General features: G+C 35.8%; 2 protein-coding genes across 3 annotated transcripts in view; one reads left to right on the top strand and one right to left on the bottom strand.

Annotated features, from left to right (window-relative positions):
• LOC111510953 (UDP-glucosyltransferase 2) overlaps window positions 1–15,111 on the bottom strand; it is a 34,128-nt gene extending 19,017 nt beyond the window's left edge. The window contains exon 1 of the mRNA XM_074175201.1: window positions 14,200–15,111. Coding sequence (XP_074031302.1) covers window positions 14,200–15,021 — 822 coding nt within the window. The 5' untranslated portion in view covers window positions 15,022–15,111. The remainder of the gene's footprint in view (window positions 1–14,199) is intronic.
• NPFR (Neuropeptide F receptor) overlaps window positions 1–25,401 on the top strand; it is a 543,873-nt gene that overhangs the window by 461,654 nt on the left and 56,818 nt on the right. The window lies entirely within an intron of this gene.

A 25,401-nucleotide genomic window follows, 5' to 3' on the forward strand; every position in this document is an offset into this window, starting at 1 on the left:
GCGCAGAAGTTGTATCACACCCACTGAATGCATGTAGAAATGGGATATTTGTCAAAACTTTTTGAAGAATAAATTTGTGTTTTAAAATTGCCTTTGCCCACTTTTTTGAAGAAAATGTCTTGTTGATGTGACTGAGTGCGTCCAATTGTGGACGCACAAGAGGAGACTAAATCATCTGTCGGTAACAAATAAGACAGATGGGTATCCGCAGCTAAGCTAAACAGTGGAGACGGGAGTGGGCTAACCAAATTAGCAAATTTCAAATAGATCCTAATGGGCGCCAGGTAAATTTAATCCTCCAGATACCGTAAGTAACTTACAATATCAATAACTTACCAATCAATATTGGAAATAAAAGATAAAGATCCCCAATATGATTTATTCAGTGAACCTAACTTACATGGATTAACCGACAACGCTTCTAAGACAACAATGCCATATTCACACTACTATGCGATGTTCAAATGTCAATACAAGAGGTCATTGAGCGCGGTGTATATATGCACAAATTCCATCAGCCATGAATTATAGTAGTAACGACGCTTAAAAGAAAACTACCACGAAAATCGAAATCGTAAATACTAGTATTGTAAGGTAAGACAATCTCGTTTGCGTCGCGTGAGCTCAGGCGTAGGCGCATCGGTATCAACAAGCAATTGTAAAAAGAATAAAACACCTCAATTTGCGTTTTACAAATAAAACCAAATACGTTCCCAACTAGCAGTGAATTCAGCCAGAAAGGCAATCACTATATCAAACAGGTAACAATAAACAAAAGGGCAAACAATTATTTAAACAGGTAACAATAAACAAAAGGGCAAACAATTATTTGAATAACTCAGTATTATAAAAATATTCAAATAAACCAATTATAACTTGCGTGCTCCTTTTAGGCCACCCGGTATATGGTGTTAAGCTACCCCGTAGTTCGACGGAGGTGAATCACCCTGTAGTACGGCGGAAATGGATGACCCTGTAGCACCACCAAGATAGATCACCCTGTAGGGCACAATAAAATGGACCAGTAATGGATCACCAAATAGGACCCCAAAGGTAGCTGAACACCTCCAAGTTCGGGGAGTTTGTCAACAAGGTGTTCTATACCCCAGAAAAAAACCCTACGAAAGGAAATTCTCAATCAGAATCAGATACAACCAAAGTGAGATTCAACCCCATTCAATAGGGACTAGTTGACTAATCGATACCCCTGGTATATTTTCATTAAGAAATACTTTTCTTGCTACTGCAAGATAACAAGAGTATATTTTTGGGTGGTGCCCTGTATAACCATATAACCCGTAAAAAAATCAAGAAAATTGAATGACTGTTGAAACCTCTCTTCAAAACTATTATTCAGTTGAATTACAACGATGGAATCAAAAATTACTAAAATAATTAAAAACACATTTAATGGTATCATTCTTACCCTGGTCAAGGGGTTTTCTATACGTTTCTTCGTGTGCGGTGCTCTGCACGGAAGTCCTACTGGGACTTGATTAGTGACTAAGGGCCTTCAGTTTCTTATGAATCTAGGGACGAGAAACGAAGGTTGTAGAATTGAAGAGATGATACCATAGCTAAGACCACATGAGAGATGCGATAGTGATTCAGATATACCTGATTTCGGAAATCCTTCCACCTGGCACAATGAGTTCGGTAACCACCACAAATCCTCAAAAGAGTTTGAGTTTCAGACTGCAAATATCCACACCAAAATGACCAATCAGTCTTCCACTATACAATTCTGACTTGTAGAAATAATCCCCGTGAAGGTTGGCAAAAATTCAACCATATATTTCCTACAAATCAGTCAGATGGTACACTTGAACTCTAAACCAAGCTCAACGAAGGTCAACACCGAAATCCGAGGGACTGCCACATCTGACAGCTATCAAGTTGTTGCCACAGTGTGTCCAATCTACACTACAAGCACCAAGTGGGCGCTGTGCACAACATCATAAATCTATCAATTCCTCCACACCCACTCGAGACATCATCAACAAGTCCATGACCCATCAAAACTCCTTCTCAAAGCAATGCAACCCTAAAACAACCTTCGACAATTTGAGTAACCGATCAATCCCTCACCCGTGAACAACTGTAGAACTAGTTTGGTGTAGGTCGTCGGAACGACACTACGAAAGTTCGGCAGAATGTCAGTGTGAGCAGATGTGAACCAACAGCTGTCTCTTATACTGGTTATTGAATGTTCACAAAAATATTGACTCCAACCTATTTTCAACTATTTACCGATCCTTATTCGTGCCATGGAATAGAAACATATAAGGTAAGTCGCCACATCTTTCCCATTCAGAACAAATATTTGAAAAAAAGTTTTTGGCTTTCTACTACTCCATCTGATACAAAAAAATGGATGAGAGAATCTTCCAAAGAAAGGAAGGATTAATCAATTTGAAAATAAGTAACTCTATACATGGATGTGTAGATCATGCAAAGAAGTAACTTTCAGACACAAACTGAAAGAAAGTCCTCCTGAAACAGCTACTTTCATATAAACATTGAATTACACGAAAGAAAAAATTCTTTCGAAACAAATACTTCTATATGAACACTGAATTATACAGAAGATACTTTTCTCTATTCAGTTTGTATATCGAACATTCGTGGAGGAATAAGAATCAGATATCATTCACATGAGCTCTACTTTGAATGAATGGTAATAAATTGTACTCACATGGAATACTGTCACCCTAACTGGTATACACGTGTTTCGCCTTAAGACACTTGCCCTTGAAAGTAGCTGTTTCAGGAGGACTTTCTTTCAGTTTGTGTCTGAAAGTTACTTCTTTGCATGATCTACACATCTATGTATAGAGTTACTTATTTTCAAATTGATTAATCCTTCCTTTCTTTGGAAGATTCTCTCATCCATTTTTTTGTATCAGATGGAGTAGTAGAAAGCCAAAAACTTTCTTTCCCAAAAAATTATTCACTCCTAAAAATATAACCCTTTTAAATCAAATATTTGAACATTCATATTATGCAGAATATTTACCGAAAATGTCAAACAGTATTCAGAAACCCAGAGCTAACTAATATTGTTTTTCAGGCGATATGACTCTAATATGTAGTAATCCTTCTGGAAGTGATGTATAACAATCTATGCAAAAAATATTCTTGGAAAGGTATAGAGAATAAGGCAGACAACGGCTGAAAGATGATAGGTGAAGTAAACTGAGAAACATACAATAACAACTATTTCAACCTAGTGAGGAATTTCGGATCTCCAACGTCGATTGGCAATAGGAGAATGCGAAGTGAGTGGTAATTACTGATCAAAGCCGTTAGTCAGGAGCATACATATATTCTTGTACATTTCAGGTATGGTTTTCTATGGAACGGAAGATTCCTATTACTATGATGTTAAATGAATAAAATCAACTTGTAACTGAATTACATTGTTAACATCCTCTGAATAAAGATCTTAAAAGGTATGGTAGTGTTTTGAAAGGTCACATAGGAGCAGTTTTGATCTAGTGCTAAATTGAAACGTACCTAACAATTGAAATAACTAGTAAGTCAATGTCTTCTCCTATAATGATAGCAGTCTTTTCGTGTTTGGATTCTTCAATAGCTATTTTTATGATAATAACATCAGCATCATCTCTCGCTTGTTTTGTTGTTATATTTACGCTCTCAAACTTTTCAATGAGCATATCAATGAGTTTTTTTTTTTTTTTAAATCGGTTCGATGATAACTTATCTTGGCTGATTGGCACAATCATTGTTTCAGTGAAAGAAACTTCGTAAGGTTTCGAAAAGCAGCATTTTTCCTTTGCTGTTCCATCGCTTTTATGTTTTTAGTGTAGTCTGAGTATCCGTCAAATACAATAATAGTTTTTAATGCATAATGTGTTTGTAAATACTTAACATATTTATCTAAAACGACAGAAAAAGTATCCTCAATACTCCAAACGACGCGATGCAGAAGAAATCCACCGTCGATGATAGACGTCACATAATTTTCATCCAATTCGATATCAACCGGTGTCATATTATCATATAACATGGCTTTCGTAGTTTTTCTCATGCCATTATTATCAAATAATCATGTCGGATACGGAATTGATTCATATTGAAGATATGTTTCGATATTACTTTCAAACTGTTTGGTTACAGTTATTCTTTGGAAGAGTAATAATGGATCTGCAGAGACTTTACAATCATTAATTTTGACAGATTTGTTAGCTACTGAAAGTGAGTAGATGAACAAGGCGGATTCTGGACCAAAATCCCATGTATTTTCTTATGGAGCTAAACTTTCTGCAATTTTTGTTTCAAACAGGAGTGGGGGAAACGTGTGACGTCATCGACGCAGGATGGAACGAGTTTCGTAGCGATTCAAGCATTCACGGCCCCCTTAGTACTCTACATCACCGCTCAGGCCCTCTTGCGACTCTTCCTCACCCCTCGGCCACCTTGGGATTCCGCATCAGCGCCCAGACCTCCTTGTCACGTGATTTTAATTAAAAAAAATTTATAGTTATGAGATTCGAACCTGGGTCGTCCGCGCCGTAGAAATTGTCCTTAGCCTCTACACCATCGTAAGATATTGAAGTTAACTGCGAATGTTGGGTATTTATAGCGTTAGTTTTGTCGGGACCGAAATTGACTCATTCATTATACTTGACAGCATTTTTATTTTTGATTTCCGTAGAATGTAATCGTCATCATCATATTGAAGATAGGAAAATATACTTAGATTTGGGAAATAATTAATATTTCATGTGAAGATGTGTATGTGTGTGTAAGAGCGAGAGGCGCGTGTCACGTAATCGATGCAAAGAGAGATGGAGATCGAGGTTTTACCGGTTGCTAGTGCAAGCAGGTGTTGTCAGTTGTACAATAAATCAATGTTTATGGAGTAATGTAGCGTTGCCGGTTTGAAAATTAAGTTATAGAACACACAGAGTCATCTATGAGTCACTAGCTGAACTATCTATTGGTTGAAGAAGGACACTGTAAACACTAGACTCATAAGACTGCATCTGTCAAATGTCAATACATGCCAGCATGGCAGGTTCGGCGTTGCCAGTTGTACAATAAATCAATGTGTATGGAGTAATGTAGCGTTGCCGGTTTTGGAATTAATCGTGAACTACTCGACGAAAATTGGAAGCGCGAAAGTGATATATTTTATGATGATGAATCAGATTTAAGAAAAAATATGACAACCTGCGATCCGTCATTGTATACGGGGTGTCTCAAAATACTTCATTGAAAACAAACATGACGTCGAAGTGTACAGGTTGCGTCAAAATATACCATTTGAGAAAAAACATGTCGGTTCAACAGAAGCATTCCAACATGCCAAAAGGGCACTACGTATCGTATCTTTGTTAACCAAGTTAGCATCATCAGGAGAAAGAGGAGATTCAAAAGTGTCGAGAGGTTAAGCGTTGTGGACTCAACGTGAGGGCAATGGGTGAGCGAAGTATTCGACAATGACATTTCAACATATGTTGTTTTCCGTGCGTTTTCGATCGTTTTTCGTGCGTTTACGATCGTTTTTCGGGCGTTTTCGACCGTTTTACGTGCGTTTACGGTCGTTTTTCGTGCGCTTCCGATCGTTTTCGACCGTTTTACGTGCGTTTACGGTCGTTTTTCGTGCGCTCTCGATCGTTTTTTGTGCGCTTTCGAACGTTTTGCATACGTTTTCTATTTTTTGTTGAGGGTATCATAAGGCGGTGAGGTTAGATGAAAAAAAAGAAATGATTTGGAAATTTATTATACATTTTTTTTTTTGGTAATATATCACAAAGCCATTTGTATAAAATATCTACGTTTCGGAGACTGCAATTGTAGTTGGTTCGCTTGCGAATGTGATGCATACAGGGTGAGACACCTTCGTTGTTATCGAATGTGGGAACCATCCATGTTGTATTGTCATAGCCATCCAAATTCACAGCGCGTGTCGGTATATACAACTCGTGAAATTTTTCAGTTAGAAAGTCATGTTTTTGATGTCCTCGCACATAAATGACATCGACACCTTGTAGATTTTCCATGAGGATGGCATCCAATTGATTATATTCCACAAAGCCAGAGGAATACCTCAATCCGTGAATGTTTCGCTCCAAGTAACAGGCGGTACGACGATCTTCTTTACTCAAACTGGAAAATGGTGTGTTTGGCAGCAGTAAAAAGTTACTACACCGAATTCCAATCCTAATGGCTATTTCTTTAGGATGGAATTTTTGCTCGATGGTGAAGCCTTGAATATCTACAACAGCTATTCTCATGTTGACTCTTCGATTGATACTGAAGCAAAATCACATGTTCAGTTCCATTTTTTAATAATTTCGCTGAGTGGGAGGTGTTCTATGACAGTGTCGTGCACAATTATGCAATAGGCTCTAGTATTTTGAGGAAATCCCTCGGATGCTTCGATTTCAAGTTTTACATCAACAGTTGAACTTTTGATGCTCTCATCCCTTCTGGAACAATCGATGACAAAGAGAGCTTTGTCCGTAAAGACGGTGGAAGTGAGAAGAGGATTATGTTGATTGGTTATTTTGTAGCTGAGACCAAATTGTGAGTAGTTGAAATAAGCTTGCGAAAAATTCCCCTTTGCAAAATTCAAATGCATATTTTCCTTGGGGTGATTCTCACCGTTAAGAGAGAGCGTTATATTGGTAATATTCAAATGATTGAATATTGTTGGATTATTGTTGACTTTAGTGTAGTCACGATTTTTTTGGAAACATACAATTACATAGCGAGGGCTTTCGAGGAACGAAGAAGTCTTGACAGCCCATATTTCATTTTTTGCACCTTGTGTGAGAGCAGGCAGCATATGAAGTTTCCATTTTCTGAACGGTATGAGAATAGGAGTGTCTGCTTGGATAGCTTTCAAAAGTTGCAATTTAATTTGATCATGCGGAAAGAGTTGTTTAACTTTCAGTTCGATATTTTCAATTTCCAATTTAACTTCCGTTTTCGGTGTTAGTGCAGCAGGAGTCTCTTCTATTTTGAAACAGTTGCTATCATCTCCAGCTCGTACTAATCGAATGGTATGTTTACCGTAGGAAACACACTGATAATCGTTGAAGATATTCAAAAAATGCTTGATGGGTATGAGCATGTTGAATGTTAGATGAGTTTTGTTGATGACGCCTGTATTGTTGGGAAAAGTCCAACCGGAGGTGGCCAAGTATTTGATATCTTCGTCGGTGTAGATGAGAAAGCCTCTAACAGTACTAACAATTCCAAGTTCACGAACTGCTTCCGATTCCTTACCACTCTGCTCATAACTAGCAGATTGAAACATGAAAGCACCAGCATTGTTTACGAATGACACCTTACCGTCCCCTTTAGTCTTCTCAACTTTTCCACTAATGAACAGCAGACTATCGTACAAAGCATCGTAGGCATCAGATTGATTGATGTTGATTTCAATAACATCGTTGTTGCGAAAAGATTTGACATATGGATAGTAGGTCCGCCATTCTATCTTTTGTATGGACTCATCGATTTGCGGTTTTCGAAAAATATTGAACACTTGATTGGAAAACAAGTGTTCAGAAACAATTTATTTTCCGTTGTCAATAGTTGTCGACTAGTGAAGGTCTTGGTGAAGACTGACTTGGGGTATGGAGGTGTATTATTTTTATATATAGTCAGCACCATACTTCCGCTTCAATTCCAAACGAATTATTATTTCTTCGTTTCGGAAATCAATGAGCCTAGAATGTTGGTCGAGCACTCGTAGCGTGATATTGTTTATTTCGTCTCTACGTGCAATAGGTAGGTAAATGGGGTGATTAGGTGTTTCGTCAATTGCATACCCCGGATCAACACCAACAGCAAATTCGTATATCGTATGAGTCGGTGTGTCGTTGTAGAAGGCTCCAAACGTAATGTTGCTATCTATGTGTATGGTGCGTACTTTAATGATATATTTCAAGTGTTGAATAATACAAATTGGTCAAAATTGAAGGTAATATTCACAGATATTCACGATTGACCTTGGATTACAGTACGCACGCTGTGCGTTTACCGCCCTTCATCTCAAAAACGATTGAACGCATAAAATTTAACCTAAAATTTATGCTCTACAGTTTTTATAAGGCTTGTTATCATCATTGGAGCAATAGAAACTGAGATAACCACGAAAAACTGTTTTTTTTTACGTTTGACCTCTTATAACTTCCGGTACAGACACGAGATCATATAAGACTTTTGAGACAGCTTTTAGAACGCTTTGATGAAGGTATATACAAATATTTACGTCTCATTTCGAGGTCAACCTCTTTTTTATGCTAAAGTGACTGGAATATTATTGTTACAAACTTGAAAATCAAAAAAAAATATAAAAATATATAAAAATATAGGAATGAAATCTGATTGACTCTGGATGCGAAGCTTCGAAGATGTGTGTGAGAACTGTCTTGTCAGCATCTGGAACAGGATGGTGGTACTACTAGATCAGCGAGATTGTCCTAGGCGGTGAGATGATTCGTAAACAAATGTCAAGTATATCAGACCTCATGTATGAAAAGGTACTCACAGCATGAAACATGGAGACATTGAATGAGAAATATGACAGAAAATATATTATGAGACTTGGTAGTTCTGCCTTAATGCGGCAAGCAGGCATGATCTTGAGATTTGAGAGTAAAACGAGTTCATTCCACCAAGGACAATAATCAGAACAACCCTCTTCACAGATCTGAATAGAGTCTGCAGAGTCTGGATAGAGATAGTGTCCGATTCTGAGGATGGGAATAGTTTCAATAAATTCGACACTTCTCATTCCCCGTAACGTAACGTAACGTTTCCCCGGAGCGTAAGGCTACACCGGTGTCTCGCCAATACCGTCAAAGTGTCGTGAGTGGTGTTTATTTGGAGAAAAAAAAACGTGAATTTCTCACAAAAGCCAGGGGTAACAAAAATACAAAATTTTGTGTTTTTACAAAACAGTAAATGGAATAAAAAAAAATGTTTCAATAAATGAAAGAAAATTAGTCAATATTATTATAGTCACTGATAAGATAATGGAAACCACGTTATATATTGTTAACATTTCGATATAACTACTTTGTCTTCAGATTACTGTGAGTTGTTCAAAGATATTCCTTTATTGGATGACAAAATAGTGAAACATTCGTTTTGTATTGTTGAAACTTCATCGTGACTAACTTCACGTGGAATGTGATCGACGGTTAGTTAACCTTCGATTAGCTAATCAAAATTGTTTTTGAAAATGTTATTTCTTCAATGAGAAAAACTTGAGATTTCATTTGTAATTAACAGTGGCAGTGTGATATGGACTAAACAAGAGTTATTGAAACATTTCAATTTTGGAAAGTTTTCTGTATCATGATTTCAAAAAAAATGGAATGGGGAAAGAAGACTCTTCGTTTCTGATTGAGGAAACTATTATATTACGAAACTCGTGCCGGGGTTTCGATAACCTTTCATTGTTTTGATCTTACAAGAACTATATTCCAAACTTTTGATAGAAATGATGATCTAATCCAAGACAAGTACCTGTCCATCTTCTCAGGAACTGTTTGACTACCAAAGCTCATCATCTCATGAGATGGAGTAGCTTTGAGATGAGATGAGATGATCAAGTTTTATGAAAAAATTCGTAACACTCTTCGACTCTCATTAAATGATCAATTGGAGAGCAATGCATGGCATCAGGCTAATCTTCCTGTAACTTATGGAAGTTTAGGCATTCGTACAATCACTGATATTTTACTACCTGCCTTCCTCACTTCAAGTTATAATGTGATCAATATGATAGAGATTCAATTCTACCACCCTCCTTTCCATCGGATAACAATTTTAGGGACGCCGAACAACAATGAATCTCACGAACTGATCAGGAAGTATCCATCACCAGAAAAAAAATGCCCTAAATAATTTATCAGACTTGGTTGAATCTCCTATAGATAAGGCACGTATAAAAGCAGTGTCGTCAAAACATGATGGCGCTGGGTTGTATACCAGTTCTCCTCCCTTGGTATATTATTAGGAAATACATTTTTTAGACTCACTGTAGGCCATCGACTGGGTTCCAATATTTCTGTTCAACACAAATGCAAATGTGTAGTGGAAGTAGACACCCGACGATATCAGTTGTAGATATAGCGCCGTGCGTATTTTCCGTCATTAAGCTGTAAATGATGTCATCAAACGTGCCTTTGGTTCGGCAAATATGCCTTCCAACTTAAAACCCACAGGCACTTGCAGCGATGATGGGAAACGACCAGATGACATGTCTCTCATTCCTTGGTGGAGAGGATTTGGGATTTCACCTGTGTACTTTCACCTGATACTTGTCACGTTTCTTCGACTTCTGTATCCAGCGGTGCAGCAACTTCATCAGCGAATTTGCCAAAATAACGAAAATACATTTATTTGGGAGATGATTCAATTTTGTATGCAGTAGTATTCGAAACATTTAATACCTTGGGCCCCCAAGCATTGGAGTTCATTGATAGAATCGGCATTAGGATATTCAAATAAACGAATGACCCAAGAGCTACTTCGTTCTTGATTCAAAAATTTGCATTCTGATTCAAATAGGAAATGCTGCTTCATGTTTAGGTACAATTCCTCAATCGAATACACTTAGTGAATTATCAATGTTTTCCATGAAAAAAATGTATCAGCATCTACCTATGATGGTACAGCTAATCCTATCCAATCCTCATCCCCAATCGAGCATTATCTATCACAAATATCTTTCACCGATGATGCTATTCAATTCTCATTGTTTTTACGCAACGCAACGAATATGTACAGATAGTGCAAGAACTGAAGTTGTGCAATGTGGTGAAGACTCACAACAAACCGGCCAAGCTTTGACAGAAGAGGAAGTGGAAACTCCAAATAAGGCTGCGTTTAGTCCTCTGGCTAAGTCCTCACAGTTCCCAAAACAACTGATATCCAATTCAGTTTGGAGCAGTTTTGCTTCGAATCCTTTATCCCACCGATCCAGTGAAGGGGTGAATCATCGTATCCATGTTTACTCAGAAGAAGATAGTAGTGGCAAACGTAGTATCAACAGTTACAACAATAGAACAGTGATACATTCTTCAGTCAGAACTCTTGGGTTTAATGGGTTGAAAATATTGGAAACACCTGTTTCATGAACAGTGTTATCAAATGTTTATGAAACACAAGATGGTTGCTGGAACATTTAAAGAAGGATACATACATAAAAGATATCAATACTAATATTTCTATATGATGTTTCATTCAAAGTGTTCGCAGAAGTTATCAAGGAATTGTTGTCATGAAATTCATCTGATAAAATGAATCACACAGTCTACTTTGAAAGTCAGATTCAAAGATTTGCCCTTCGATTCATGGGTTTCGCCCATCAAGATGCCCCTGAATTACTTCAATATCTTTCAGAAGGTTTACATCTGGACCTCAAAAAAATTACTGAGAAACCTCAATTTCAACGGGGATTGACGAAAAGTTGAGCGACCGCGGAAAAGCAGTCCTGGCTGAAATATTTGAATATGAACAACTCTGAGATTGTAGACAATTCAGTTGGTCTAATAAAATCCACTATAAAGTGCGCACAGTGTGGACACTCATCAGTAAACTTCGATCCTTTCTGGCCAATTGAGTTTGTCACATTGCTTGGATTCCTTCACAAGGGAGGAATCTCTGGATGGAGAAAAACCAATGTATTCGAGGTGCAAGGAAAGAAAAAAATGTACAAAGTCCCTATCAATCTATAATTTTTTCTGTATTTCAGTAATTCATTTGACGAGATCACCTCCAACGGGAAGATTCAGAAGCGAATTGAATGTTTCCATTGACTTTTCTTCAGATGGATTAGATATGAGCAATTATGTAGCGGACACTGTGGCTCTTCGTTGTTATAATCTATATTCATTTTCAAATAATAGTGGGATTACTCATAACGGGCATTACACAGCGTATTGCAGACACCCATATAGTAGCACGTATCATGAATACAACGATTCACTCGCGTGTCCCCAATTTCACCAAAATCGCTTGTGAGTGATGAGGCATATGTTATGGACAGGAGGGAACGAAGCAGTAGCTTTGAGTCACGGTAATTACGAATGGCCCATGAAATTGAGGTCCGTACATGGCACACTCTGATACTTGTTAAGGTAGGTGAACTAACATGTATGACAGAATTGTTATTCATAAATCTAATCGTTTTTTTAAAGCCAAGGTACCATTGGTTCGAATGGGCAATACATTCGGTACTGTTTTTCTGAGAATCCACCCTAGAAATATAAATACCATGCGCAACGACCACGTCTACTGAATATGTGGCAAACAATTATTGAACCACATTTTGTTAATGAAAATATAACATGAACATCATGTTATGATTCCTCACGGAATATTTCAATTTCCTATGTTTCCTGAGTTTCGAATTATCAGTAATTCGAACAGCAGAATCTGTGTTTGACATAATAGCATACATTCACAGTCTGAACAGAACATTTTCATTTTGGTGGATGGTTTAGATCATCTTATCCCAAGCTTCCATTCCATGAATCACACGTTGAAAAGAAATACATTGTTGATCATTGGTTCGCAGTTTGACTTTTGGGAATTGTCGTTCATAGAGGGGGCAACAACTATTTGACGAAAACATATTTTTGAAAGCCATTACACTTGTTACTTCAAATCTGTAGTTGATATTTCAATAAAAAAAAGGAATCAGGTGAAAAGTTCAGAATAGAAATACCGTGACTTGCCACATAATTTTAAGAATTTACTAAGCATTTTCGAGATGGTTTTTGGTGGTTCATTTATTAGTTGCATAATAAGGTAATTCCTTTCGAAAATTATCATTACGTTAATTTTTTAACACTTTTGCACTGGTATGCCACATTATGTGAATGAGTACTTTTTACAACAGGAAGCATAATCTTGCCGAACATTGTTTTCTACACTTTTTGTAATACAATAAATTGAAATTAATGGATCCATTGATTTTATAAATGAAATATTTCCAAAAATATACATTGTGCATACATCTAGGTATGTAGGTTATATAGTTCCAAGTTACTTCAACATAAGGAAATATAACAAGCAGAATGGTTCAATATTTCGACTATAACAATTCGATATGCGAGTTTCAGAATTCCACTAATGATCTGAAACATCGATTAATTTAAACCAACTGAAGATAATCGGCCAGTATGAATGTATATTCTAATGATGAACATTTTAATCAGACTTGAAAGTGCTTCTCTATCCTACTGAATAAAAAATGTGTTATGTGGATTGGTTCCTCGGCTTTTTTTCCATTTGATTGAGATAATTCAAAACTATTAAAAGTGGAATGAGATCTAGATGAATTTAAAAGAAGGAAAGAGATTTTTATTTCCGAAAAGTTATTCAAAACCTACTGCAGAATAGAAAGATATATGTTTTTGGATAAACTACTTTTCTATCTACATACCTACGTGATTCTTGTCGCACTCTTCACGAAATTGGTCATAAGTTTTCTTATATACTAACCGGCCGGTAACATATTAGAAACTATTCCATTTGCTTTTTCAGATATATAACCGTTTCTATAGTAACGACACAGAAATACCACTGGATGCTGTGATATTGTATTGGAATTATTGATAATATTAAGGATAAAATATATGGAAAAGACGAGTATTATTCAGTTATTTTGGTGTTATTTTTTCCAGACAGGAAAAATTTCTGAACACGATTTTACTTGGTGATCGAAACACGTGTCGAGGTGTTAAAAATGAAGATTTGGTGTTGGGAAAAAACTACAGAAATATTTATTCAATGTTCATCAAATTATCCAAAAGAACAATTCATTCAGGCCGGTCTCAACTCATCCTAACTGAAGGTTAATGACTGACACTATCAGAATACAACTACTTCCCTGGCTAATACCACAACCGGTGACACTGCAGGATTTCTGCATATGCTGTTGACGATACAACTGCCGGAATCGATTTTCAATTATTGGAAGGCACTTGCTGACCAGTTTTAGGCTATTTGGCCAGTCGTAAGTGCAAGGTAATGCCTATCATTATCATGAAGTCGATGATTTCTCATGATTAAAAATCGAATTCCTGCACTGCCACCTGTTAGTAAAGACACGCCCGAAGAAGCAATTGTATGGCGAAACACGTGTTTCGTTTTTGTAAAACTGTTCGAAGAAAATCTCACATCATGAGCAATAACTCCTACCTTTGACAATGGTTTCAACGGCTGAAGAAGGTTCGATCCTCCTACATTTATGATATTCGGCCCAAGGGCTCTAGGACTGTCAAGAATATGATTCCCATTCAATAACATCAAATCCACATTTTTTAGTAAATCATTGATTTCGGTATTAACTACGTCTCCGAAATACTTGTCGATGATTTTTTGTTTTCTTGGAAGAACAATAAAATGTTCAGATAACATATGATACAACTGGTGTAACGTACTGAATAGTCGTTCTTTGAAAGTCAATGAACCCGCAAATGGTACGTTTAGACCAGGGTTCAAAGCGGGATGTACAGGATTACCAAAACGTTGATACGTTGCTATTGTACATCCTAACGTAGCTAACAGGATTGTAGGCGCATTGTAAATTTTCCCGAAAGCCAGAAATTCTGGATAGAAAACTTCAACCATGACCAAATCAAAGTGAAGATTATCTTTCTTGTGAATGAGGTTCTGAATGTTAGGTTGAGCAAGTTGATATGAAGTGACCGCTTCTCCTATGCGATAGAACATATCATTGACTTTCCAGAAGCTCACTTCTTCTCGAGTTTCCTCCTTGAACACTTTCTTCCAAATGTTTCGAGATTCTAGTAGTGAAATCTTGTTGAGATTTGGTAACCTTTCATGATTTTCTGGCTCCGTTGTGACCACCGTGATGTTGTGTCCTCTCGAAGCGAGTTTTTCCCAAAGTCCTCTGAAAGCTGCCTGATGACTATATAAAGGTGACGGCATTATCACTAAAATATTTACGCAGTTCGAACATACTATCATCAAGGTAGTGAATAAAATCAACCGAAACATCTTCAATTCAAATGAAACCAAACTATTTTTCGTCACTCAAACATATTCATGGTTAGAACGTGAATGTTAAAGAGGCAAACCGTATTTGCAATAATCATTGCGATATTTCAGTTATCTTATCTATGCTTACCTTTTAGAGGTCACAGGGTGAATATTTTTATGTTTTTTATCGAAATTTATTAATGTCAGGTAAGACGGGAGTATACAGGGTGGGGCACGCAATACGACACGGCCTCTGTAAAAAAAATAGTTTTACCAGAAACGTCTAATGTCCATCCATCGTGGATCAGCGCATATGAACAGATCTATTCAGACTATGAAGTCTGAATAATGTTGAATCATCCAGAAGTCTGGTATGATTTCAGTCAGGAGTTTTTTTAAAGATGACTTAGTAGCCAAAGAGATAAACGATTTGGTGTGCGGAATCCAATTGTCACCCAGAAGCAAGTCTAAAGTTTTTCATATAGAGAGGATGAGTCCGTACATGAGCGTCTGTACATTGGGTCCGTACATTTGTTTGAAGGTGATTGACAATGTTTCATGATGAATTTCGTTAGTTCAGACTTCCAACGTCTGATATTGAATGAAATGATTCGAAAAAATCAATAACAATAGCTGAAAATAACAAATATATTAATCAGAAAAACCATGAAATGGAATCACAGTGAAATAAAATATAGGTGAATAAATATAGTTTGAAAAAATTAAAATCACGCTTTTAAAGAACATCGAACTAAAAAGTTAAGAAAAATGTCTTTAAATGAGCTCAAAACAATAACAAACGAAAAATACTAGTATTATTATGAAAAAAGCGCTTTGTGCCATATTTTTTTCACAATAATACTAGTATTTTTCGTTCGTCATTGTTTTGAGCTTATTAAAAAAAATATTTTTAACTTTTCAGTTCGATGTTTTTGATTTGTTCAAACTATATTTTAATTATTTTTAATGCAAATACCAATACTTCACATTAGTGAAAGCAACGAATCAGATAGTTAATGAAAAAATTAAACAACAGTGATCCTTGTGGAAAACCCGATGTAACTAAGATGATTTATCATAACAATGTGATATACCTCTTGAGCTATCGCGATGCTAGCCCATGGATACCGTATAAATAAAGTTTTTTACTCCGTCCATTTAGAACTAATCATTACGTGTTTGACAGCAGGTAGGTAATGACTCATCTAGAATACACGTGTATTATAAATTAATGGCGGCCACTTCCGTGAGAAATTTCAAAAAATGATGAGATGTAACATTTTCTCTGAATAATATGATCTCATGAATACATTTAATTGTCCAAAAACCGAAATCGGTGAATTTTCTCTTCAAATTCTCCTTCATTCCTTCATTTTTATTTTGTTTTTATTTATTCAATTGTTCTATTTTTACTTGTAGTTTATTTCACTATTATTTCATTTCAGGTTTATTTTGCTTAATATAATTGTTATTTTCAGCTATTCATTTTTAATTATTCTTCTTTAGTTGTTTCATGAATTTCAAATCATTTTATATAGTAGACAATTGAAGTCCGAACTAGTGAAATTCATCATGAAACATTGTCAATCACCTTCAAACTGATAAATTTCAATTTCAGTCAGAGTCAATTTCAGAGTTCCAAAACATTTGGTTACCCAATTAAATAACCAAACTGTTCTGAAACTCTACGAGTATTATCCTCACAACCGAGTAAGACTGTCGTTGATTCACATGTATTTATGAAGAAAATCAAGGATTTGAAAATGCAAAATGGAGAGACTTTGGTATCTTTTGAAGTAATCTTGCTGTTTTTAAGTAATTCTTCAAGTATACCAAAAACTTTTTGATATTGAAGGAATCTTCTGATGGTCAATGCTCTCAGTGGCGAAGCCATCGAAAACCTCATAGAGCCAACGAAAATATGCATGCTTTCAGTTCGACATTTGTTTCTATAGACAGGACGGAGACACCGTAATGGAAAATCCATATCCGTCTCTATAGCTAATATGTTTAGGAGCAGATCTAAAATGAAAGCAAAAGAAGGGTTAGCATACTTTCAATGGACTAGAATCTGATATCTAAATGACATATGTGCGATTTTGGGATCAGAAAAATATGACTGTGAAAAATATTAAGTTTATATATGGAATTAAAATGAATAGGACTTATAATTCTTGGATGTTTTGGTGTTTAGAAATAACAAGGGTCTGAAAATCGATGTTTTTAAAAAGAAAACCAGTGGATATATCTCTGAAAGCTCATTGTTCACAATAGAAAATGGCGATACTGAACTTCTTTGTTCATAAATTTGTTTCGTTCCTATCGAGTGAAGGAAGACATGATATTGGGAAAATGATTAAGGCAAAGCTGGAAGCAATGGATATCCTTTAAATATAGTAGATAGCTTGACGACTAGGAAACGAATATTCAGTGAGAAACTTCGTAAATTTCCGACTTTTTGGAATGACACTCAATCACAGTTCATTATTTTATCAACTGAGATACATTAACGGATTGAATCGCTTGTTCAGAAAGTTGAATATGAGAGTAGCCTTCAAAACTGCTTGTTCATTCCAACATATGTTTGGTAACCAAAAAATTACGTAGAAGAAAAAGTTGCATACACATGGAATGGGCTGTGCGAACTTTGATGAAAATTGAATCAGTCAGAGTAAATTAGCTATTGAAACTCTTTTGGAAGAACACGGAACCTATTTGATTTCGGAGACCACAAAATGCTAGTGTCACTCATATCGCCTTGTAGCACAGTCATAAGATGAGTTAGGACGTGGTACCTGACACTAGACTCGTGGATGCTTTTGAAAATGTGTATATATGTCAAATTTGAAAAGTGACTGATTTTCTATTTCAAACTTTCATAAGAATCGCTCTATTATGAATTATTGGGAACTCTCTGGACAAAATTTTTGGCAAAATTGTACCAAAGAAATCATTGATTTCTGAAAACGCCAATTTGGTTGGTAAAACACACACCGTGGAAAGTGTCGCAATTATGTTGTTTGGAAGTAGTGCTTGTTTTGAATTGATTTTATTCTGTGGAGGTTTCACCTTCCAAACACAATACTTCAATTATTAGCTTCTTGATGATGGTTCTGGTTTTCATTCATTAACTATTGGGTAATTTCATTATCAAAGTTATTTAAATCTTTGTTATTGTTTTTTCATCAAATTCAGCAGATTTATTGTACTCAATAAGAGGTGAATTGTTTTCGTTTCTCAAAATGAAGAAAAATATATTGAATGTTTTCAAGGCAAGTTCGAAACTTTATGTTGAATCGATATACACTTTCCATTATAACGAAACTTTACTGTGATGAACTATTGAACTAGCTTCAAATAGCGTGTTTATATTTTATCATCAGAAATCATGTGCAAATGGAGAATTGAATTTCGTGTTTGAAAGGCAACAATTGTGTGGCTCAAACAATAGTTGAGGAATGTAGAGTTCGTCAAACAAGTATCATTAAATAATGCTTTCGAAAAAGTTTCTCAATTTCAAATTCTGTCTCTTACAATATGAAATTTTGGGAAAAATACGTTGGTAATACGTTGGGAAAGATGAGAAATTTAAATTCAAGAAATCAGGGGTATATGAATTGAATAGTTGAAGGTATATATCGGTCAATCTGGCAGAACATCGCATCCAGGAATATCATATGAGCTATGTAAATAAGAAAATTCAAATCATCTTTCAGAAGAAAATTATTATATCTTCGACGAAGATTTCGAAGTCTCACACATTGAAAATTTAGGTAAATCATTTGGAAGCAATAAAAATAGTCAACTCAAAAATTCAAATAGTGTACTGAATGACCAACTGGATTCAAATAGATCACCATTGCTGAACTTGTTTCCTTCATATGATAGTCTTATCAATGTAGAATTGATATAATATGCTCTGTCTCTAGGTAATCATAATTGATGATGTACCTGATGTGAGTTATAGTTGAGTGGATGGTCTAGGCCATTATTATTGAGAAAGTACCTGAATTGGTAGTTCATACTGGTGATTACGTGGGGTATATAAAAGTTAAAGTGAGGAATTTGTTTTAAGTATGCTATTTACTATGCGAATGTATTTCAAACGAAAATTTACGCTAATGAATTGTATACGGAGAGACTGGAAGAATCCAACCTCATACACAAGTCAATAAAAATATTCTCGGACAGTTAAGCGGTGTTGGAAGCTCTAGGCTCCTACCGAGCAACGTTTAAATTGGTAGCAAATTGCCAAAAAGACTCTCCACGATAGGAAGACTTAACAGATTGTCTCTGGTCTGGATTCCTGGCCATACTGTCCGGGAAGGCAATGAGGCTGCTGACTCCCTTGCAAAGGAGGGTGCTGCAATCAGCTTCATCAAACTAGAACCTGTCATTCGCATCGCTTTAGGCTTTGCCGGACAAAAACTGAACACCTGGATGGCAAGAAGATTTATAGACTTCTGGTAGAATCTTCCAGGATTGGCTCAATACAAGGCGTTTATTCATCCTTCCAAGCTTGATACTACGATGTCTAACAGGCCCTGTTGAAGGCCACTGTTATTTGAATCATCATATGCAGAGACTCAGACTGTCGGAAACTGATGAAATAGCAGAGCACATATTTTGTGCCTGCCAAGCTGGGGACCAAATCAGGTTTTTAGAGTTTGGAAGAACTGTACTCATACCATCTGACCTAAAAGACCACTCGCCATACAAACTAATCGGCTTCGTTAGAAAGCTGGGTTTATTTGGTCGAGTGTTAATAGGTGTGAGTGACTATAAATCCTCGCGGGTTGCGGTCCTAACCTATTCAATACAAAAAAAAGCTAATGAGAAAGCGAAATATATCGTGAAATTTCGAAAATGAAGTTTGTTAAGTTCAAATCGTTTCCAGTGTAGATAAGGATAAAACTGATTATTATGTACATAGGTAAACATTATTTTTCGAAGAATAAACCGCAATGACAACGACACACAGAAAAAAATGTTCACAAAGTCACTCCACCAACAACTTTTTCAATCAAAAAAATCAGTTTAGTTTAGTAGAGTTTGTGTAATCTGATTGATGAATATAATTATTGTGTTCGTTTCACCTGTTTTTGAACTATTTCGTGTCACATACGTGAAACACCGTCATCCGGAGATATCGTAAGTACAAAAGATGATGATAAAGCACTCGTGGGGCCGCTTCACATTGATGGATATGAATTCGGACCTCATATTTTGAATGTGACGACTACAAAAGCATAATAGTCTCAGGTGCTCTGCACTTTGTAATAGGAAACGGTATTCTCATCACGCGACTACGCTTCACCAAGGTATTGAAAACATCAGCAACAGTGTTTTTATATTCAATCTTTTGCAATGCCTCATCCTGATTTATTCATAGAAGTAAAGTGCCTGTCTCTCCAGTTTCACTATGTTCCTGAAGAAGCTTCAACTCGTCCATGGGTTGTTTGGATAGATTATAATTATTATCATTTTAATTAAAATTCTCAGTTTGCTTTTCATATGAAATAAGTAGGTATATAATAACACGTGAAAAATACCAAAACTTACTGATTAGTCTATTTGACAGAGTGTTCCTAATACTTCGCGTGATGTAACTTCGTTCTTAACATCAGAATCGAATGGTACTGTGATATCGCCAAACCGAAGTTGGGAAGTTCATATTCAATTTGTATACGGGATGAGAAACTTCAGAAATGTTTTTTGTTGAACAAGGGATGTTGCTGTCACTTCATTATGTACCATTAGTATCTGGGTTGGTTGAATTTGACTCATACAAATAGAATTAAGTTGACTTCGACATGAGATTGTGAAGGAAAGTAAAATCAGAAGGGACTTGATAATTCACATTCTGTTAGATGGAATCAACTCATGCATTTCTCCATAGTTGATAGATAACGGCTTGATTGAAAAAATTAAATTTCGTGTTTGGATATACAATATTCTTCGGTGAAATGATCGAATTGATTTAGTGCCAGTTATTGATTACTTTACCCCCATTACTAATTCGGTGGGACATTCCTGATGAACCATTACTATCAACTCGTAGATTATTGCTAAATAGTAAATAGGAAATAATTTCAATTACAATTTTTCGGTTACAATTGTTTGAATCAGTTGGGTATCCTATCGAGGTGGTCACTCAGTCAGAAACTCATTTTTTGTACAACTGTCAAAAAACTTGACATATCTGCATCTCTATTGATGCGTACACGTTTAATTCTTTCACCGTGAAAAATAACTATTTTCTCACCGTGTGATGAAAAGTTAGCTTTGTGTCTCCTATCTGTGAGACAAAAGTGCCTCGTTCCCTCCTGGTAATCTAGCGACAAAATGTTAATCAGACTGTCTATGACAACTTGAAATACGTGGGGACAGTTGAATTTTCAATATGTGATTCATTGAGAAAAAATTGTATACGCACCATGGGTGAAAAAACAGCTTTCTCGTCCGCGATTTTGTCACCTTTGCCTCCGACTCGCGTTCGAAAATACCGTACATAATATTCTGGTTTTCTGAAATAAAAACTGTCTTTAATTTGTATGTAGCAACTCTTGAAGCTCCTCAGTCAAGATATTTGCTACTAATTTCCACCCAAACTGAAATGAATGAATACTTCCGATCGGTCTATATGGGGAAGAGTTCGAGTAGAAATAAATTGTTTTTTATATCCGAATCATTTCAGTTGAGATTTATGGAAACAATATTTTGGAAGTTCCTTTTTGTTTCTATCCAGTATATTTCAGCAAAAATTCATCGGGAAAACTTTCATCGAATATATCTTACTGTCAGGGACATTTGAGATTTCCTTGGAGATCTGCTGTAACTCAACACCGGTTTCTGCATTTATTCAGTAGTTTTTTCTAGTCAAATGATACTGTCGATCAGTCGACAGATCTGTTCATTAAAAATTAATTGTTTCATCTTTGTGAATATGTCCATCATGATATTGAAATATATCAATCATTTGCATATGATATGTGTCAAAAAAAATAGTGTAAACTTCTTGTTAAGTTTGATGTTTGTCACTTGATGGACATCTTACGGGAACCGTAACAATGAACAATGTTGATATATTAATCACTATACATTCATACCAAATAATGAACTTAACATATAAAAATTCCCCTTGAATCACTCCGTTTCGTGGTCAAAACCAGAGAACGAATCTCGTTTGATGGTCGATGTTGAAGCTTGACTTTGCAACTGATCGCCTAGTGCACCGTTAATTTTATATTTTCGTAGATTGAGTCATCTATTTTCGTAGATGGTATCTTTGTAGGGAAAAACGACATCGCCTTCATTTTCTCAGGAATATCCTTTACGAACCATTGAATCCAAAGGTGCTCAGCTAATCACTACTGATTGCCAGTTGAATGTTGGATAACGGATGCTTAGTTTAAGAAGGTCATGATTTTATCTGGTTCACCTGCAGTGGAAGACTGCAGTAAAAAACAGAAAATGAATCGCTTCCGACGGTCAGTGTCAAAGATTGGCTTTGCCTTATGGAATCCTGTTTATCTTCGATATTTGTGTATTGGGTCTTATGTCGATCCCATGGATGGTGTCTTCCTAAGGAGATATATCGCGGTCTTCACTTCCTCAGACTTGATCATTAAGGACAGTTGAGTCCGGCAACGTGTTGTTGGTTCAGCATAGCACATTTGATGTGGACTAGGTGTGTCGTAACAGCGCTATCTGTTTTGTTGAATCACAAATGTTTCGATTTTATTTGGCATCATAAACTGAAATTCCATAATAGTAAGTACTGAATTCTCAGAAATATCATTGCTTTGGAACGAAGACGTTGTTGTCAAGTTGTCATCTTCAATTGAAATAATATACATGCGTACAATAACGAAAAACGTGTTTTATTCATAAAAAAATTCTGCTAATGACATGTTCTGCGACTGAAATTTACAAATGGCAACGGTGCGTAAACAGATATGTTTGTGGGGCGAAAAAAAGAAAGGCATATTGAATTTCTCCTAAGGAAGAGAGAAATATGAATATTGGCCCATCAGCTGACCACGGTTAGGTTAACATTCATTAGCGTAACATTCGTTGAATAATATGTAGAGTAAATATTAATTTTTTTTCTTTGATATGTTATCATAATATAGTTATAAAGATTTGGGTCTAGCTCAACACTGATGACAGTTTTGGAATTTCTGTTAAAAAAACTGTAAAATTGAAAATAACCTTCTCAATAATATAATAAATAATGTTTTTTTTACACCTACCCTAGATGAACATGAAAAAGGATTAATACACTATACATTTGATATATTTCTAAGAAGTTATAATGTAGTCGACGTCACAATATTGGGTACCTATATTTCTAGGAAAGGGATTTACAATGAATAAAAAAATGTTAGATAAAAACCAAAAGATTTTTTCAAGGACTGAAACAGGGAAATATTATTATAAATCAGTTCGATTTTGTGCTGTGAAAGCAAAAACAGACGTCCAAAGTTATATGAAGAAGCAAAAACTATTATATATAATGTGTACTGTGAGCTCCGTGAACGAAATGAAAATATGTTTCATAACGAAGTAGTTAATCTGTATAGTGATTTAACTGAATTGCCGACGAGAGCTGTTCAAAGAATTCCCGAAGCCTAAAATGAATGTAAATCTAATTATGTATCTAAAAACTTCGAAAGTAGAGGAAGGAAACAAATTCAGGTTGATTATTGCACCAAATATTATATTCGTAGAAAATTCCATTTGTTCGTTTTTCAATATGAAATCCCAATATTGAAAAAAGTCTCAGACATTTTTATTGTGCATATTGAAGCAAAGAAACATAAAATTTAAGAAAAGAGGTAGAAAAATTGCTTTTATTGAAGGAGAAGAAACTGATAGTAGATAGATTCATTATTTAGATGATTTCGAAATGAAAAGTTGTCGACAAGCTTTTATTGAAGGCCTCTTAATAGGATTCAAGGTGCCAGCTAGCAACGAAGGAGGCTTATATCAACTCATATAGGCAGCGATTCCTTTTTTTTGAACGGCTTGTTATTCTTCGAGTTCAAGAAAACTAGCCACTATCACGAGGAAATGGACGCGCAAAAGTTCAGAAGTTGTTTTTTAAAGATTTAACTCTATCGTAGTTATGGACAGTGCCTCCTACCACCGCAGACAATTGGAGCAGTCATCAACAACTGCCTGGCGAAATATTTTAAAAGTCCAATTACTCAATTTTGCAAAAAAACTTATTCAATTGAAAAAATATGTTGTCGACGAAATGGCACGTGAGAGAAACATAATTGTGGCAGAATCTTTCAGAATCGGCTCATTCCAAGGCGTTTATTCGAAGCTTGATACCAAACAATTGTTGGACTACAGCAGGGATAAACTACGATGTCTTACAGGTCACTGTCATTTGAATCATCATATGCAGAGACTCGGACTGTTGGAAGACAGTGTGTGTCGCCTCTGTTTGGAAAATGAAGAAACAGCAGAGCACATCCTTTGTCCATACAAACCATACAAACTAATCGGCTCCGTTAAGAAGCTGGGTTTATTTGGTCGAGTGTATATGAGTGTGAGTGTATAATCCCTTACGGGTTACGGTGGAGGGTCGAATAGACCCACTCACTTTGAATCTTACCTAACCTAACCTTAAACCCTGTTCATCCGATCTCAGTTTTTTCTATAACAATCGTATTCACAAAAGATGCAAATTTTTTACAAGAATTACTTTTTTCATAAAATTGATAATGAAGTTTTTTCTCCCCTCCATCGGTGGACACACTGTATATTTTTTTTCGAAATTGATATTATTTAATTATTATCTGTGAATATAGTTTTTGAATACTAGCAATACACTTGAAGTTAATTGTCCCTCATCTGTTTAGTATAATGTACGTACGGCACGGCAAGAAACAGATTGAGGCAAAAGCGTCACAGTCATTACTGAGTATTCACTGCTTACGATTTTGGAATTATAGAATACTTAGAATAGTTTCAATCCTCATCTACCTGGTGCATCGATTCAAACGACGGGATAAATTTGTTGGACTGACCCTCGATGAAGGTATGCGAATTCGCTGTCAAATGCTCACGCGATAGTATTTCCTTTTTGTTGTGGATAACATAAATTTCTCAATGCATTAGTGTATCCAGAAACAATTTCTTAAGCAATATTCTGAACCCTTTTCTGTGTCTGTACTGAAAAAAGATTTTTTGAAGAAAGTTTTTCTGCAATATTTTGAGGAAAAGTTTTTGATGCTGAACCATGGAGAACTCAATTTTTCTTAACAAGCGTGTCTGATTACAAGTGAAAGAGACTGAAAACTATTCATCATCTGAACCTTTGAAAAAAAAAAGTTGGATCCAATGTTGATTCTGAAAGGTAAACAACACTTCATTAGAAAAAAA

The sequence above is a fragment of the Leptinotarsa decemlineata genome, unplaced genomic scaffold (genome assembly GCF_025532065.1).
Source record: "Leptinotarsa decemlineata unplaced genomic scaffold, Ldec_3_MD MMD2_tig00000882_RagTag_RagTag, whole genome shotgun sequence".
NCBI lineage: Eukaryota > Metazoa > Arthropoda > Insecta > Coleoptera > Chrysomelidae > Leptinotarsa > Leptinotarsa decemlineata.